The sequence below is a fragment of the Lonchura striata genome, chromosome 1A (assembly GCF_050655825.1).
Source record: "Lonchura striata isolate lonStrDom1 chromosome 1A, ASM5065582v1, whole genome shotgun sequence".
NCBI classification, from domain to species: domain Eukaryota; kingdom Metazoa; phylum Chordata; class Aves; order Passeriformes; family Estrildidae; genus Lonchura; species Lonchura striata.
In genome coordinates this window covers 57462449-57481556 of record NC_140741.1, presented here as the reverse complement: position 1 = coordinate 57481556, position 19108 = coordinate 57462449, and the positions used below count along the sequence as shown (strand labels likewise).

The window sequence follows — 19108 nt, the reverse complement described above, 5'->3', positions numbered from 1 at the left end:
AGAGGGTTTCAATTTACTTAATTTTAGGCTTTGTTTTTCAGTATTTTTTGCTCTTCTAAAATTACTGATAGGCTCTGTGTTACCAAGTTATCTAAGTAACGGCAAAAGGTTATGTGGTCACTAAGCCAGCTCTGGTCACCTTCACTGAGATGCCTTTAGCAAAGGCCTGTTTTTGTGGATTGTTGTTTTTTTTTTATGGTGCTTGAGTTGAAGTTTTATGTGTTCTGACATTTGTGACAGTGCTGATACCAATGAAGAAAGACATGTTTTCTCTTTTATTTAGCAAAGCTGAGCAAAAGCAGACTGTTGCTTTTTGTGTGACCTTGTAAACACTGACATGAAAATGCAGAAAGATAGCAGTATCTTTAGCTGAGGGTAGACCAAAGTTAACATTGTCAAAGAAGCCAAAGGAAGTAACTCAATTGTCAGAGCAGTAGCTACTTATAACAACACACTTGAAGGGGTAATTCTGTATTTCTTCAACAAATTTAAACGTTTTTTATAGACCTTCTGCACACTGGGGAAAAACAATGTATTTCATAGTTTAGGGTATGGTTCTGCTCCAGTGTAATATGAACAGCTCTGTGCTGTTTAGGTGCCTTGGTGACTCGATGTCACATAGACACATGAAGGCATTCAGGGGATGACAGCAGGCAATGAGGATTTATCTCTGCTTGGCTTGAAACAGTGTTTTATTTCTAATTCACTTGTTCTAAAAAAATGCAAAAGAATAATTGGAACTTCTGAAAATGTTATCGTCTTAACATACAAGCTACCTATTTTCCACAAAACAGGATAGATTAGTCTTTTTGATGAACTGATTAAGTGGTAGAGTAAAAGCAACTCCTGGGAAAGGTGTGCTGGTCCATAGGGGAAAACCTCTATATATAACATGTTCATCAAATTTGGCATAGGCATAGTTTGTGACATACTTTTGTCTTAACCTTGAAATTGCTGGAATTAACCTCATATTGCCCACTGAGGCTGCTACAATTTTGTTGTTGTTGTTGTTTTTCTTTTCTTTTTTTTTTTTTTTTTTTTTTTGGGGGGGGGGTTGGGTTTTTTTGTTTGGTTTTGTTTTTTAGTTTTTTGTTTTAGTGTTTTTGATGTTGCATCTTTGGAAGCATTCAACTCTGTTATTTTTATACTTGCTGGGAGGCATGCTTGTGCAGGAGTCCTAAGTTAGCAGGGTCAGAGAGGAGTTGCATTTGTGTGGCATGAAGAAGGCTGGAGGCTCCAGATGTAAATGACAGTTTTCAGATTGCTTTCTGTCTGTTACCAGAACTGGCCTGTTGTGGTGCAGGAGGGAAGCAATTTAAAAACACTACCAGCAACAGGTGCCTGCATATATTTTTCCCAATCAACTATGTTGTTCCTATTGGTAAATATTCTAAATATGTAGAGAATTCACATCTTGTCAACCCAGGCTACATCTTCTTTTGCATGATGCCTCATTCTAACAGCTCGTCAGGTCCTATATGGTAAAAAAAAAAAAATCTTAATTTCAAAACGGTTCAAATTAGTCTTAAAGACTGGAGGCAAATTTCACATCCATAGACTTTTTCAAATAATAAGCATTGTGTGGAGTGTGCACCAAAGAAGAGATTCTGAAATTATCCTGGGAGCAGAGACAAGGAAGTGAAAAATTAAGGTGATGAAAAATTGCTAGTAATAAAAAGCAGACCAGTTAATTACAGAAATATAGATTAATACCTAGACAAGAGTCTGTCACTTCAAGGTTTAGTTTTACTGACTGCATCAGTATTCTGCTTTATCTAGTCTGGGCTGAGGTTTCAGTTTTCCTGGGATATCTGTAGGAATGTGAATTGTTTCTCATAGCACAATGCAGTAGTGTACTAGAAATCTCTTCATCAGAAAAACAAGTTAGTGCATCTGCATGATACAGCACTGTACAGAAGTAAAGCTTTGGTCCTGGCAACAGCAGTCATGGCAGCCTGACATGGTCTGGCCCCTGAGTAAGGCTGATGAAGAGCTACCCCAGGCAGATAGAGCTGCATCTCTTCCTGTCCTACCTAAGGTTGGTCAGGCAAGACTGGCTCAGCTGGGAGAGGTGCCCTAAGGCTCTGATCCTGGAAGAGGTACACGCTTCCCCAGTGCCCTCCTGGGGCCACTGAGCTGTTCAGCAGCTGGATGTGTGCCCCCAGCACATGCATTTGCCAGTAGTAGCCATTGCTGGGGTTTTCTGTAGTCTATTTGAGGCTTTCCACTGTGATGTTAAATCTTAAATAAATAGAAATAATAATGTTTAAAGAAGCCAAGAAACTCCTGCTATTTTAGTAAACAAAATCACTTTTGTAAGGATGCAACAAAGCGTGGACCTGCAGCAGGGGAAGAAGTACGGCTGGGTAGCTGTGGGGGAGGGCTGGAGTGACAGCAGAAGACACTGCCGATTTTGCTGCAGAAAACCATTGCATCAATTCCATTGCCAGTGGCACCACCTTTGCTCTTCCATTCTGAAGATTGTAAACTATTCTAAAGGCTACCACTAGCAACGTTAGCAAGCATGAGGTTCCTGGTGAAATACAAGGGTGTAAGCCTGTAGCTCATTGTGCAAGCCACTGCATATGGAGCAGTCCCCACATGATGGGGATGGTGGTGGTGCGTAATCTCCAAAACCTGTGCCATCTTTCAAGTTAATTAACTAATATAGTTACAGAAATCTAATTAAATGTAATCAGATTTTGAAAAAACCAAAGGAGTTGATTAGAGTTCTGAATATTTCGTAGTTAATGCAGACCAGTTGTTCTTTCTGGATGAGGAAACAAAGGTAAATAGACTGAACAAAATGTTCCACTCAGAATGTGAGATGTTGGGACAGACACTAATGCATTGCTTTGACCTTGCATGTATCTTATTTCCTCTCCTTTTGTTCTGATTTTGTTGCTGTGTGTGCTAGACCTTTTTTCTTTTGCTTATGCCTCACAGGCTTTCTGTGTGTTTAGTCAATTTGTCCTCTCTTATTCTGTATAGTACTCTGTTTCATCCCATTCAAACCCTTCATTCAAAATATTTTCCTTAAAGGTACAAAGATGAGAAAAACTTCTAAATTCACCTACAAAACCCTTAAATAATAATTGGCATTAGGCACCTTATTTGTGTAAGTCATTGCTTACCTCTTCCCCAACTTTCCTTTCTATATATTTGTGTTCAAGTCCTTGGTTTAAACAAATTAATGTATTCAATAGCAATTAAAAAGTGGGGAATAGAAAAAATGTTGGGAGTGGATTCTTGTTTAAATTTTAGAAACCCTTTTTAAGCTGGCATGGCATCTTAAACAATCTAGCTCTTCCTCTGCTACAAAACTGCTTCATCCTTCCTCAGAGCCTTCTCTGTGTTCTGGCACAAGTAGTTTTTCAGCTGTGTGATGGTAATTTAGTTGGTAAATTGATCCAGAGGAAGGGCAGGTTGATGGCTTGCTTTAATATGGATTTGTTTCCCAATCCAGCCTGCTGCATAACTGTATGTGACACAAAAGTCAAAATAAGATCTAGTGGCTGGGAGAAAGGATAGTAGGCTGCCCTTTGCAGCAGGAACAGCACAAATTTGTGAAGATGGAGTTGTGCCCATGGACAGAGGAGGTGCGTTGGCTGTGCCGTGCCACTTCAGCATTATGCTTTCCTTGCACTTGGTTAGTGATTCACCACCAGCTGTGGGATAAAGAGATGGACTAAGCTTACCTGTCTGTCTCTTTGAGTTAGATCATCCAATGGAAACGTTTTGGGAAAAAAAATATTATTTGAAAGTAGCATGACCTGGTAGAAGCAAACAGGAAAACAAGGCAGGAGAAGAGTCAGTGTGGCTTTATATAACAGAAGCTTGCAGATTCATAGGACTGGATGTAACAAGCTGTACTCTTGAGATAGAAGGAAGTGGGGTGAAAAAAGGCTTGCTGAAATTTCAGGTTGCCTTCATGATGAAAGGCCCATGCCTTTGTTCTAGGAGCATCATTTAAACAAGTATTATTCAGGCTTTTCAAGGGTCTGGGGAGGAGGGAGAAGCAATGACAGAGAAGCCTTGAAAGAATCACAGGGATTTTGGAAGGAGGAAAGGGAAGGAGGAAATCCACATGACAATAGACAAATCTTTTTTAGTATTACTCAACATAAATAACTAATACCATGCAAAAGGTTAAAAAATAATGCCAATTGCCATAGGAGTTGTAGATGTTTTATAAACTGAAGTTGCAGGAGAGTTACTCCAAAGTGCAGTAAAGCTAGTGGAATTCTTATCAACACTTGCTTTTTAGAATGTTAATAATAATAAATTGCTTTTGTGGGTTTTTACTCCAACAGTTCTGCTACAGAAAGAGATGAGTGGTTAGAAGCTATCTCCAAGTCGATTGAAGAATATACAAAAAAGAGAATCACATTTAATCCAAGCAAAAGTCTTGAAGAGGTATATCCCACCATTATTGTTGATTTGTTCCCTTTTTGAATATAAAATTTTCTGACAGGTGTTTAGAGAAATGAGGTACTCCATGACAAATGATAAAGCAGGATGGTAAATAATTGAACAGATGGTGGAACAGAATATTTCATAGTGTTACCTACTTCATACATTTAAAATTATTTTCTTCAAAGAAACCCAAATCAGCTTTCACAGTTCTCTTTGCAGCCTTGCACACAGAAAGATGAAATGAAAAGGTTTTAAAATAAAGCCGCTATTGATCCAAGTAGGCTGGTAAAGCTCGAAATTCATTAAATTCATCTCTGTTGTCAGGATTGCATTATAATGGTCACTGATGAAATAGTAGATAACATTTAAGACCATGACAATGAGAAGGCTATTCAACACCATTAGCATTATCATATAATCACTGATGAATATTAGTTTTACGTTCCCTCACTGAATGTAATGATGTTGTTCTCTCAGGCAGATGCAGAGAAACTGGAAGAAGATAGTCCTCTGGGATCAAAGGCTCCCATCTGGATCCCTGACACGAGAGCCACGATGTGCATGATCTGTACGAGTGAATTCACACTGACATGGAGGAGGCACCACTGCAGGGCCTGTGGGAAGGTTGGGTGATTTTGTGATTATCTTTTCAGCTGGTCATTCAGATTCCTTGTGTGACATTCAGGTGGAGCCTTATCACCCCAACTACTCTTCTAAGCAGCCCTGTAGTATGACACAATTATGTGGGTTAGAAACAGCATGTTGGGGTGGGTGGTTTGGGAGCTGGGGTTTGGGTTTTTTGGACAGGTGTTATGACAGATCAGTATTCAAACTTCAACATGCTACATGTTAGTTATTTTGTATTCCGGAGTGCTATTCATGGTTATTTTGCAATTACACAGTACCCACAAATGTTAGCTGAAATGAAGATGTATCTTCCTCACTAATTTTTGTAAGATGAATACTGATTTTTGATTTTAAGTTACTACCAACCTTTTTTTATATTTACACTTATGAAAGATATATCTAATAAACTTTTATCTTTCCTCTTTTAATCCAGTGGGAATATAAAATTAGAATACAATGCAGTTGAGACATCTGAATTGTAAAGAAACCATCGATAGCATTAGCTATTTCAAAAAATTTGTGATCAAAATGGTTCAGTTACACAGTAGGCTTGTTCTATTTTTAATGGATCATTAACATTGGCTTATTGACTCCTAATTCACTGAGGTTTTTTTTAAACACTTAAATTTTTATCGTTTAGAGGAGGAAAGTACAGCATGTTGAGCATAAAGACACAGGAAAAAGCCGAGATCTTAAAACATTTGCACTGTAAAATAATGCCTATTTCAGGTTTTTATGTGCTTAAAAGTGCTGAAGTGAATGTCTTTGGTTATTTGGTGATTTACAGGTGCACATAATGTAAAATAATGCTTTTATTTGTTTCTGTCTTGTTTCCAGATTGTCTGTCAAGCTTGTTCATCAAACAAACATGGCTTAGACTATATGAAAAACCAGCCAGCTAGAGTATGTGATCACTGCTTCAGGGAGCTACAAAAGCAAGGTAAAGAAAACCTTCACAAACTGTCTTACTTTTGTGGCCTTTATAACGTGGTATAGGTGTGCCTCATCTTTACTGCTGGGTTCAAGTGCTTAATTCTGCTTGTGCCTGAAACGTGATAGGCACCTGAGATTCTAAGCCAAACAAGCTTCTGTGGAGCAAGTTAGGAAATGAATTTGCAATACATTGGCTCTTTCTTCCAGAAAGATGTGTCTTTACCCCATGGTAATAACATGTAGCTGATGTTGCTTTCCTGTTGAGGTAACAAGTGTTACATTGCTTTCCATTAATCACAGGGTACAAGTGTACATTAGAGTCCTTGCAGTTTATCCTGACCTCCCAGGGGTTCACGTGTACTTTTACACTCTGTAACTTGTATGTCTGTAAACTTCATTTTTGCCAGCTAAGCTGCTGAGATGGCTTAAGTACTGGAGCTCTGTAGAGACACAGGCCTTAATCTTTCTGAAGCCAAGTCTCTTCAGGTCTATAAACTGACCTCAAGCCACTCACTCAGCTCATATGGTATTGAAGAATTTGGCATATTTGTACCTCAGTTCATTGCCTACTGAACACTGGCAATACGGAATTCAAAATAAAACACCACAGCTAGAACAGTTTTCACTGGAACAGTTTCAGAGAATGTGATGCCTAGTGGAAAGCAATGGCTGGATAGCCTAATGGTAATAACACTTGCTTAAAGATGAGATCCAGGGTCAGTGTCCTCATCCTGAGAAAGTCTAGTACATCTCTTTGAAGAAGCTTCATATCATTCTGCAGAAACAAGTGTAAAATCAATGAAAGCACCTCCTAGTGAGGTGGGAATCCAGTCCCATCTCACAAGACTTGCTGTGAACTAAGTCAAAATAGTCGCTTATAAAGTACACAAATGAGCTGTAAACAGACTGAAAGAGCTTTCTGGTCCCCTTCCCTCGGCAGAGGCTCCAGTGCAACACAAGCTTTCTAGGGTATCAGGAAATCTGTGATGCTCAGTGAAATGCTAAAGCTCTGGATTCCAGCATGCTGGGGCTGACATTTATAGTGGGGATGCGGAAAGCAGCATGGATCATCCAGGATGGGAAAGCACTGTCTGAACCACCTGCGGGTGTCTGCACTGGGCACTAGAGGCTGCTGTGCTGCAGGCAATTGCAGCTGCCTGAAGCTGGGAAAAGAGCTGGGGAGCAGGTGCACTACAGCTGGCAATCACATTGCTCTCCTGCTCTTCTCATTGTCTCAGAGCCTCACCGAGTTCAGGGCCAACTCTAGAAGTAGACTTTATAAAACTACTCATTCCAACTGCAGCTGTAAAAAAAAGTGGTGGGTGTTGCTAGAAAAAGGAGTTTTGAAGAGGTGAAGTGTTGCAAGAGAGATGAGTAACTACCTGTGGCAGTGAAGAAAGACAGCATATGCTGGGAGATGGGAATGTCCAGAAGTGTTTGTGTGCTGGAAGAGGAAAATTCCTATTGAATAAGGTTGAGAAGTTAACAGATGTAGAGAATTGAAAAATAGAGATAAAGTCCAGAAACTGTAGAGGACAGCTGTAAAAATTTGCTGTGATTTTTAAGATGTAATTTTCACCCTCTTTATGAGCAAAGGCAATTCAACACCCAGGAAACAGACTTTGAAAACAAACAAGACCAATTTGTTTAGCTTTAAACTTGTAGTTTTTTAAGTATGATTGTGATTTTGAGGATTCTAACACATAGTGTTGATGATAACACTGAAAAGTTAATTCAGTGCTGAATTTAAACTGATTAGATATTACTATTGTAACCCTGTAATCTGAATAAAAATACCAGCTGTTTTTAACAAAAAATGTCCAGGAATTAATTGCCTGTGTTTAGTCATCTATGACATGAAGTCAATATGTTCATCCTGTGTATTTTAGATAACCAGTGCACTCCTAAGAGTGGATCCCCAGTCAACCATAAATCTCCATCAAGTGCCTTGTCTACAGTATTACAAAGTATTCCCTCTGGAAGAAAGCAGAAAAAAATTCCTGCTGCCCTCAAAGAAGTAAGTGTTTTATTGGTCAAAAGTGGTACCTTCTTGGTATTATATTAGCAATATATCAAGAGTGGAGAAAAAAATCCTTATTTTAATCATCTTAACTAGAATCAAAAGTCAAAATGTGTCTCTGAGGTTTGGGCCTTAGTTTTAAGTAGGCAGGAACATGAACTATGAAGCACTGTGTAAACTGCATAAACACCTGTGAGATTGTGATTCAGAGCTAGACTTAAAATTGTAATTTCTTTCTTGCTTTCCTGTGTTTCCCTGAATTTTGATTTATCACTGTACCAACAGTCAGTGGCAAGACTCCTACAGCAACTCAGTTCTTGGTTTATGATTAGAAAAAGTGGAGTAACCATACTTAGGTCTTGGGAATGGGAGGAAATGATTTTTCAGCAGGTTTGTTGATGACACCAAGATGTGTGTTGCAGTCCACACACTGGAGGGAAGAGATTCCATCCAGAGGGACCTGGATAAGCATGAGAGATGGGTCTATGTGAACCTCACAAAATTCCACAAGCCCAAGCGGAAAAGTCCTGCATGTTTGTCAAGGAAATCCCAAGTATAAATACAGGTTGAGTGGAGAATGGATTGATGCCAGCCCTGGGGAGAAAGATCTGGGGCTGTTTGTGGGTGAAAAGATTGACATAAGTCGGCAATTTGCACTTGCAGCCCAGAAAACCAACTGTGTCCTGGGCTGCATCCAAAGCAGCATGGCCAGCAGGGTGAGGAAGGGGATCTGCCCCTCTGCTGTGCTCTGGTGAGACCCCACTTGCAGTATAACTCTGGGGTCCCCAACCATGGACATGGACCTGCTGGAATGAGTCCAGAGGAGGACTACTAAGTTGAGGGAGGGCTGGAGCACCTCTCCTAATAGAACAGGCTGAGAGACTTGGGATTGTTCAGTCTGGAGAAGAGAAGGCTCCAGGGAGATTGTGGAGCAGCCTTCCAGTACTAGAAGAGGGTCCTACAAGAAAGCTGGAGAGGGACTTTTTACAAGGGCATGTAGTGATAGGACAAGGGGGACCCTTCACCTTCATAAGGTGAAGAAGGGTTTAGGTTAGGTTTAGATTAGATACCGGGAAGAATTCCTTACTATAAGGGTGGTGAGGAACTGGAACAGGTTATCCAAAAAGTGGTTGTGGACTCTCCATCCCTGAAAGTGTTCAAGACCAGACTAGATGGGGCTTCAAGCCTACTCTGATTCAGTGATTCTTCTTAAATAGGAATCTGTGTTCTCCAGCTATATGTTTTCCTCAGCATTTCAGCTCTCTCTTGTCCTGTTGTATCCAGCTTAAGTTCCAACCTTCATTTACTGGAAACCTCTCTTCCAGATCAGATAGACAGTAGCAAGCAAATTAATTTTTCTTTCATCCACTATAGCAACATTAACCTGAGATTGGGTAAGAATTTCAGTCTCTGACAGGCAGGGCTCTGGAAAGCTCTTAAAAAAAACCCAAAAAACTGTACTGTGAAGTCTTTTTAGGGTTTGTTGATTTTTTTTTTTCCCCCCTCTTCAGGTTTCAGCAAATACAGAAGACTCTACAATGAGTGGCTACCTACACAGATCTAAGGGCAGTAAGAAACCATGGAAACACCTGTGGTTTGTTATAAAAAATAAGGTGCTATACACATATGCTGCTAGTGAGGTAAGAGACTACGTATTAGAAACTAAATATCAATGATAATACTGTCTTTGTAACAAAGTTATTTATTCTTATGATGTAAAAATAAAATTAGATCACCTTACACTATTTCATCTGATTGTGATGCAGTATTTTGAAAAGGCCCAGTGAGCTTGATACCATAACACCATAATATATTGATGTAGCTATGCTGTTTCTGATTTCAGATCTAGTTTTAAGTACCTCTCCAATGCACATCATTGCTCAGTTGTAGGTATTTTCTGAATCAGTTGAGTACGTGTGGGATCTGTTTGCATGCATCACAGTACTAATGTACTAGTGGCAAAGGCAACATTATAAAAGCATCTTGAACTATCTTGTTCCATAAGGTATTTTGAATGCTTACAAAAGGAGTAAACTAATATCTCTTGTCCTGAAACTGTTGTCTTCAGCCTGGAGTTGTTATTTGATATAAAAGAAATACATATTATGTAATGGCATTTGCTTTTTTTATTTAGAATGTATAGTCCTATTGCAGTGTGGAATAATCTCTAACATATATGTATATATGGTACATATATATGATATTCCAACATGTCCTGAGGATGTATTTTATTGCATCTTAGAATATTCTTAGAATGTTTTGTAACATATATGGATGTATTGATCTTGGGCTTCAGGTTTTTTACTGTTTGTTATAGTTTTCTAGTAGCTTTCAAGAGCAAAATATCCAAAGCATCTGTTTTAAGGTATTGCTATCCCTCACTTTCTTTCAAAATATAAGGCCCGACCTACCCTGGCCATGTAAAGAATTATACTTCTTCACACCACCCCCACTCTAGTTATTTCCTGGTTTGTGCTAAGATTTGTTCCTGGGTTGTTTCTGCCAACCATTATTTTAGAACTTTGGAATTGTGTCTAAAACCTGTGATGTTGTTTCCACTACAGCATTGGCAACACTAAAAATAAAATCCAACCTAAGTAGTTAAAAAACAGCTTAAATGAGTATGAAGAAAACAAATACTTTTACATAAATTAGAAAATCATTTAAGAGCATTGCATCTCTTCTGGCCTTTGCAAAGGAAACTTTGGCAGAGGTAAAAAAAGAGTAAAATCTGTGACAGTCACCTTAAATTTTCTTTTGCTTTTGTTCCTCTGAGATATCAACTTTACAGAGCAGCTTCAGTTTGCAGTTCACAATCACAAAATTAACTCTCCCTATTTTCTTAAACTGATGTATATCTGTCCTTAGTTTTCATCTTGGTGAGCCATTGCAGGAGACATTATTTAGAGAGTCTAAAGGGAAGGTGCAGTGTTGCCTTGGCCACTTGGGCTACTTATATTTGTTCCAATTGATAGAAAGATCAATGGTAAAGAAATCACCTGTTAGTGGTATGAAGACCTGAGATAGTAAAACAGATTACTCAGCTTTACATGACTCTTTTCCAATATCAAGAGATGCTGCTGTCACAGGACACATTTGTTTCACTGAAGAGGCAATTACCAAAGTCTTCACCTGATGTGTCAGTGTTTATGTACATTTTGGGGAGTTAGGTAATTTTTTTTTTTCTTCTGTTCATAAGCATTGCAGAACCTTGCCTGCAATGCCTTCCACTGTTTTGGAACTTGCACAGGATAAAAAATACTTTTTTTTTCTTTCTAATAATTCTGTGTATTGTATTCATTAATAAAAAGACAAGAGTAATAAAAAAAAGGTAACTGAGGTAAATGAGGAAGGGTCTTTTCTAGTCAACTATTAGTGAACACTCAGGAGCTTGTTTTCCCCTATCCTGTTTATTTCCAGAAAAAGAAAGTGAGATAAGTTTAGCCATTTAAAGATTTGGATCTTGACTTTGGTGCTTGAGAACACAGGTTGCAGTTAATAGCATCCCACTTGACTTCTGAGCTTGCTGGAGAAGGCACTGGGCCTGATGGGCCTCTGGTCTGCTGCCAGGTGGTGGCTGATCTGTGATACAAGAAGTCCTTGCCAGGCACAATGATGGGACCAGGCAGTGAAAGCCAAGGGAGATGTTATCAGGGAAATAAAAACACGACCAGCAATGTTGAAGTCTGTGAGGTTTTATTTCCTGTCTCCTGACTCATGCCTGCAGAATATAAAAAAGCAGTATTCTGTGTGTGTATGTTTATAACAATTTGTTCTATTGTCTGCTGCAGTGGTATGGTGTATGAAGTTTAAATGCATGCCTTAGTATGCCTTACAAACTAATTTTGTATTTTTTTCTTTTTTTCCCTGTTACATAGGATGTGGCAGCATTAGAGAGCCAGCCTTTACTCGGATTCACAGTTAGTGAAGTAAAAGGTGAAAACTCAGAGTCTAGAGTGTTCCATTTACTGCACAAAAACACTTTATTTTACATATTCAAGGCAGATGATCCCCATTCAGCTCAAAAGTAAGAAACTATTTGAATTAATTTCTGTTACATATTTCTAGAAAATTTAGAAGTGGTGAATGTTAATATTCACACATAAAGCATATGTATAAAAGATCCGTATTATGTAATAAGTAAATGGAAGTTTTAAATTGCTTAAACACAAGGTTCTGGTTTTATTAGGGCTTCTGAAATGAAGGAAGCAGATTCTCTTCTATAAAAGACTGAGTGTAGAATGAGAAAGTCAAAGATAAAAAAAGAAATCTTTCTTTTTCCTCGCCGATTCCTCTCAGCCTAGTCTACTCAAGTGAAAATTGAATGTTACCTTTGGATAAATCCAGAAAATGTTTTTAAGAATTAACGGATATGCTCCTTTTTTTCAATTTTACCCATTCATATTAGTTAATCAATAGCATGGCAGTGAAAAATAAAGCAAACACTAAAACTTGAGGGCCAAGGTTTGAAGTGTGTGAGCTGATGCCCATGAGCACCTAGGCATGCACTCAGACCAAAAGCTTGCATTCAAAGAGCATTCACACAAGCTGATTAATTTCATGTCTAATTAATGTCTGAACTTGGAGTCATATTTATCAAGCTATGTGTTGTTTTGGTTTCATGTGAAATAATCTGAAAGCTTGGTCATTGATCAATAGGAAACATTAATCACATGATTCATAAAGTAAACTAGAAATGAGCACAGAAGAAATACATGTAAGCTATCTTCCTTACTTGCCTATCTTGTCTGAGTGGTTTCATTGCAGTTTCCCCAAATGAATTTTACATTATTAAATAGATTTGATGCATTTACATGTCCATTATTAGTACTTAAACATTCAAATGGATGCAGGTTTAGTTTTCTGCAAATAGGAACATTCTAAAAACAAATACAACAGGCAATTTTGAATAGCTGAGAACGTGCTTAATGACACTTCTCTACAGAAGAAAATCTGGAAGTCTTTATTTGATTTTTGTGAGTATTTTGTGCAGATGTGCATAAAGATTTCTTTGTTAATTAAGATACTATCCTGTTGTTTCCCCTGTGTCCTCATTTGTACTATATAAAACAAACTAAAAAAAACCCCAGGCATTCAATAGGTTTATTTTCCTACTCAGACAATGGCTTTTCTCATCAGAAGAAAACTTGAAATTTGGACATAGTGTATTTTACTGAGGTTAGGAATAACATTAAGTACTTTGAATTTCAAGCTTTCTCCAAGTATTTAATATCCTTTGGAGATTTTATGCTGAACCTTTGGAATAAATGCTGCTTTTACAGTCCTAAAAGGAAAAACAAAAATATGCTATTGGCCTGTTTGCATCAGTGGACACTATTTTTTCCTGATAGGAACAAAGAAATATCTGATGTAGTTGTCTAAGTGCAGTAATAAATTTTAACAGATGGTTAATTTTCAATGTGGTTTTAAATTCCAAAGCTGTGTTCAATGCTTAAGCTGTTTGTGATTTTTTTTTTTTTTGCATTTGTATTCTACTTTAGTTGTTTTTAATTTATACACGGCAGTAGAAAATACTAAAAATATTACAAAAAAGTAAGTTTTGAGCTGTGTGTGCAGACATGAGTGAGTACTAATACGTGATTAATATGTTCATGCCTAAAGCTTAAATTCAAAGAATATGCACACAGTTACAAAATTAAATGCTCAGGGCAAGGAAGAGCCAGCATCTGTGACTAATGTTTAGGTACCTGGTGAATACCAAGACAGTTTGAATTTCCATGATAAAGATAATTACAGTCTTTGTTTCATTCAGTTCTTCCAAGATTTCCACTCAGGAAAAAAATGTTCATTATGTGGACCTCTTGGCTTTACATATACACAGTTCAGCTCTCACTCAGAAAACAGAATTATTTGTTCTGTACCATTGGAGTGCTTCAGGAAGATTAATTTTTGCATCCTTGAGAAGCTGAGGATGTTTCTTTACCTTCCTAACCAAGCAGGAAAAGAAACCACAACTATAGGGAATAAAAGTATCTGAATATTAACTTTGGATTTCCAGTTTGAGAAAACTTGGATCAGCTGTTTGGGACTTCCCCCTGTGCCCTCTTTGCCCTTCCCTGCCTTTCCATATGCCATGAGACCTCCTCCCTCAGCCCCACTAGTCCTTGGCTTTTACCTGCTACAGAAGCAGAGAGCATGGGTTATGCAGATGGCTGCCTCAGGTACAGCAGTGTCCTGATTCCTCCCAAATGATGTTTGCAGTGAAAAAGAAATGGGAGTGTTGGGGGGCTTTAAAGGTATGCAGAACCTTGGCATAGCCTACTTTTTGAGCATTTGATTTCCCAGCTTCACCGGTTCTTCACGCATGTAACTTCAGTATGGGAGAGGTACAGAAAAAAGCTTCTGTTGGATGGCCTTGTACCAGGCAGCTTTGTATGTTTGAACTCATTGGATAGATTTTGGTATTTGCACTCACAGACCAACTGGTGGTGGAAGTATGATGTTACTTCTTGTGTGAATCTGTAGCTAGTGACAGCACTGAGATTTATTCTTTTACCGACTACTTCCTAACCATGTTTAATTTTCTAACAGGTGGATAGAAGCTTTTCAAGAAGGCACTGTATTATAGCAGTGTCAGCATTGTGTCTGCAAGTTTAAAGGAAACTATCTAAGGATGGTCAGAAAACAGACTACAGCAACTGTTCAAAGAAAGAGAATCCTGCCATCACAACCTATACAAAATTGTATATTTGTCAGGATTAGGAGTTGTTGCATTTTTAGTGTAAAATAATATTTTTCTAAAGAATTGTATGTATTTCTGTGTTGATAAAAAATGTGTTATTTATTAAATTCCAGTGTTTACTTAAATGGGAAGAATTATTTGTGCATTGAAGTCCAAAGTGTCCTCAGAATGGCAGATTGTTAGTCAACAGATTCATAAACTTTATACTTTATTTAAAAAAAAAAAACCACAAAACAGATTTGTTGCAGTTGCACATTTCCTCATAATTTGTGTATAGATTCTTGAGTTCCCGATTTTCACTTTGCAATTTAGCAAGAACAGACTGGTATAGGAATTTCACAGATTTGGGATCTTTGTTGACTATGTAAGCTCCTTTATGAGAAGTTGTCTGATATTGATGCTCCTTTCCTTGAGTGGCAGTTGAAATCTTGCATACCAGTACATTAAAACAGTACAACAAATTCTGTGTCAGAAAAACAAAATATGGTTCAATTATTAAGAAATAGAAAAGGGAAAAATATTTTTAAAACAGTTTACAATTACAAGGATAAGCCACCAGAGCTGTTACAATACTACAGATGCCAAAGAGACTAAATGAGTTCTCTTCCAGCAATTACAGGATGAATTATCTTTATATGTTTCCAGTAATAATTCAAAGCAGAGTAAAAATACATTTTTGATAATCAAAGATGAGATCTTAGTTGTTTCAGAACTTAATTTCAAATGAGTTCTGTATCCAATATGAAGCACTGTGTTGTATAAACTATTGTTCAAAGATCAGTAAACAAATACGTGCACCCTACTCTCTGAAAATTTTAAAACTATTGTATATTTAAGTATTATGTTCAAACTGGAATTGCCATACCAAGACAACAGAGCTTTTTTAGTGCAGAAGTCATTGAAAATACATACCATTCTTTGAAATACCTTTTGTTTACAGTATGATTTGTTCTGTTTGACACTTCAAAACAGAATTCAGCTTTAGGTGTTAGGCTTTTGGGGTTTTTTTTTAAAGATAATCATTGGTATACCTCATTAAGAAATACTGATGATTCTGGTGCATTTATTCTATTTAACTTTTTAAAAATGTTAACACTGTTAATAGCTTAACAATGTTAATAGCTTAAATGGAACAAGAGCTATGAAACCCACGTGAAAGGAAGCCATTTTTATTTCATATGCAATGGACTCTGTTAATTTTACTGTATGAAACACTCATTATAGTCCCTGAATCAAACTAGTGGTAACAAAATTAAGAGCAATCAACTTTTAATTAATAGTTTGAATTCCACATTAATATCTATTCTGTAGCCTCACAGCAGAAAGAGAATAGATGGTAGAATAGTTAATATTTATCACAAAAAGGCCAAGAATGAAAACACAAACCCAAATTCACTTATTCCCTCAATATACCTCAAGGTCAGGTCCAAGAGCTTCTCTAAAGTTAGTAGTGGGCTTGGAAGTTGAATTCTTACTATTAACTATACAAGAAATTTCATTGACTTCCAGCATTTCAGTAGAGTATCTTATGAATCAGGGACTTAAGGCTGTAGATTTGACTTCCCTCAGGACTGCTAGAGGTTTGACCAGATAGTGTTGGAAATGCAGTAGAAGTCTGATCAAAGCCTTTATTCTCTTTTATTGTAATACAATTGTGCTAAATGAATACTTTTGTTATATACAAAGGGTTTTTACTTAATTTTCAAAAACAACTGCTGGCTGAAGCTAAGTGAATTATTACCATGTCTCTTCAGGGTGATTTCTGACATGATTTTTAGTGTATCCAAAACAAAACTGGTATCAAAATAACATAGGGGTGATGTGTATCTTCCAGTTTATAGTATCAAAGGGAAGAGCTTCTTCATATTTTCATAGGAACTGCACACCAACAAAGATGGCAAGTCATGAAGCAGCAAATGAATCAGAAATTTGGCTAGGAGCAAGCTAACAATTTCAGTTTATGCTTTGATACTTTCTCTGCTGCAAAACAGAGCAATAAAAGTCAAAACACTCTGACTAAGGTGCCCAAGTTCTACTTCGTGTGGTGTCAAACTACCTCTAGAAGATTTGGTGCAGAGGGAGAAAATAGTTTAAAGTGTTCTGTGGAAATCAGAGGACTTTTTCCAGAAGTGGTTGATCAATCAAAAAAATTGTGACATAAATAGATTGGAACAGAGCCTTATAAACAGTAGCATGCATATTGCAGTCACATTCTATGTGAAATAAATTGTCTTTGTAAATGTGTTTGAATATTTCTTCTTCTCACTCTTGCATTAATGCTTTGTGTCATATGAAGAACCCACAACAGAAGCATTTTCATAACATTTTCAGATGGTTGCTTTTCAAACTTGCCCTATTTCTACAGTTCACCTCCCAATTTGATTCATTACCATCAAAAGTAAAATATTCACATCTTGATTTGGCTAAAACACTAAAACAAGATCAGAAGTTTTTAGACACCTGCTACCTCTTCTTATAAAACTCTGTAGTTTGTAATCAATTTAAGATTGGTTAGTAGAGTATGAGACAAACATTAGCATTGAATATTAGTTCCAACATTTTTATTCATAGATAAATTAAAGCTTCTAGGATCTTGAATTCTCTTTAGCTTAAAACTGCGTGCCCAAAGGACTTGAAACAATCTGAGCAACTGTGGAACACATTTTACTAAATATTTTGGGCATGGAAACTGAATTACTCAGCTATGTTTATTACATCATAATGAAAAGAGATGTCTGGAAAGACGCATTCAGTGCATTTGTTTGCTGTAACTGCTGTCCCCTATTTGCCATCCAAATAGTCTTTTATTTGGAGCAATCCTAAATCATACTGTCTAAATGGAAGAATAGAATTTTTATTTTGTAACTGAAAACAGTTTAAAGTTGTAAATATTCTTGTGGATATTCATCATTTTTGTATAAATAAATTCACATTATTTGAGTCTGAGTCCTTTAATATTTTCAGGTTTTATGTATTCTGTAATTTGTGTGCTAAACGATTTTCAAACAGCAGAATTTGTTGCCATTTACCTGCACATCAGTCTTACTTTAAAAATCACTCCAAAGAATTAAGGGGGTTAAGTCTATGTGAAGGTCAATTTAAGGGTAATAATTAATTTATTAATAAATCCTTTTGCAAAATGTAGTTCTGCCGTATCAGTCAAGTATGCCTGAATCACAGCTTCTGTTTGCCTTGGCTCTGCACATGCATCAGAACAACCCCAGCAGACTTGGGGCAGGCATAGTGTCTGGAAAAGGACCTCGGGGTGCTGGTCAACAGCAGCTGAAATTGAGCTGTGCCAAGAAGGCCAATGGCATCCTGGCCTGCATCAGTAATAGTGTGGGCAGCAGGAGCAGGGCAGTGATTGTCCCCATGTACTCAGCACTGGTGCGGCCATGCCTCAAATGTCATGTTCAGATCTGGGCCCCTCGCTGCAAGAAAGACTCCGAGGTGCTGGAGGATGTCCAGAGAAGGGCAGTGGGGCTGGGGAAGGGTCTGGAGCACAAGCAATGCTCTCTGATGAGGAGCGGCTGAGGGAACTGGGGGCGTTTAGTCTGGAGAAAAGGAGGCTCGGGGAGACCTTACTGATCTCTTCAAGCACCTGAAAGGAGGTTGCAGCCACGTGCTCAGCTTCTTCTCTCAAATAACAAGGAACAGGACAATAGGAAATGGCTCCAAGTTGCAAAAGGGGAGATTTAGATTAGATACTAGGAGAAACTCTTCATCTGAAGGGTTGCCAAAAACTGGCTCAGACTGCCTTGGAAACTGGAGGACTCGCCATCCCTGGGGGTATTGAAAAGATGTGCAGATGTGGCGCTTTGAGACATGGTTTAAGTGGTGGACTTAGCAGTTGCTGGGCTAAAAGTTGGACTCAATTATTATTTTAGAGGTATTTTCCAACCTGAATGATTCTTTAATTCTGTAAGTATTTTAGCAGGGCATGTAAGGGAGAGATTTTTCTGTCAGGTTAGTTATGCTGCCTCCTTATATATGTTTGAAAGCAGCTTTTTGAAAACTTGCAGTAATAGCAAAAAAAGTTTTGCTTCTCTGTGTGTTTTTGATAGGGATGTATGTCTTACAATCCTGGCTGACACAGCTACAGAGGCATGCCTTCGCATACAGATTAAGTATGAATTGGGTCACTTGCTAAAAAAAAGAAAGTACATTTTACAGGTTACAGTGACATTTCTGTTGTACTGAGAATATCAGAATACTTGGCTCAAATAAGATTTGGTGCAAATTACTTGGCATTTGATAAACTGCGCTAAGCTCCATCACTTAGAAAGTGGATGTGCAGCTCAAGCTAGTTTGGGAAGTGACAAGTACTATAAATTGAGAGTGCTGCAACATTTGACACTTAAAGGAATTGCTTAGCAAGTTAATTTTTCTGCCTTAAAAATTCTTCACTG

At 37.7% G+C, this 19108-nt stretch overlaps 1 protein-coding gene across 2 annotated transcripts in view; it reads left to right on the top strand.

The window, feature by feature from the left end:
* FGD6 (FYVE, RhoGEF and PH domain containing 6) overlaps positions 1–17639 on the top strand; it is a 71009-nt gene extending 53370 nt beyond the window's left edge. Inside the window, exons 15-21 of one of the 2 annotated variants that reach the window (XM_021527974.4) lie at positions 4314–4416; positions 4894–5040; positions 5881–5983; positions 7866–7993; positions 9508–9636; positions 11875–12023; positions 14549–17639. In XM_021527974.4, coding sequence (XP_021383649.2) covers positions 4314–4416; positions 4894–5040; positions 5881–5983; positions 7866–7993; positions 9508–9636; positions 11875–12023; positions 14549–14585 — 796 coding nt within the window. In that variant the 3' untranslated portion in view covers positions 14586–17639. Of the gene's footprint in view, positions 1–4313; positions 4417–4893; positions 5041–5880; positions 5984–7865; positions 7994–9507; positions 9637–11874; positions 12024–14548 lie in introns of those variants that run through there. The other variant, XR_014951976.1, reaches the window with a different exon arrangement.
* Positions 17640–19108: the final 1469 nt, after the last annotated feature.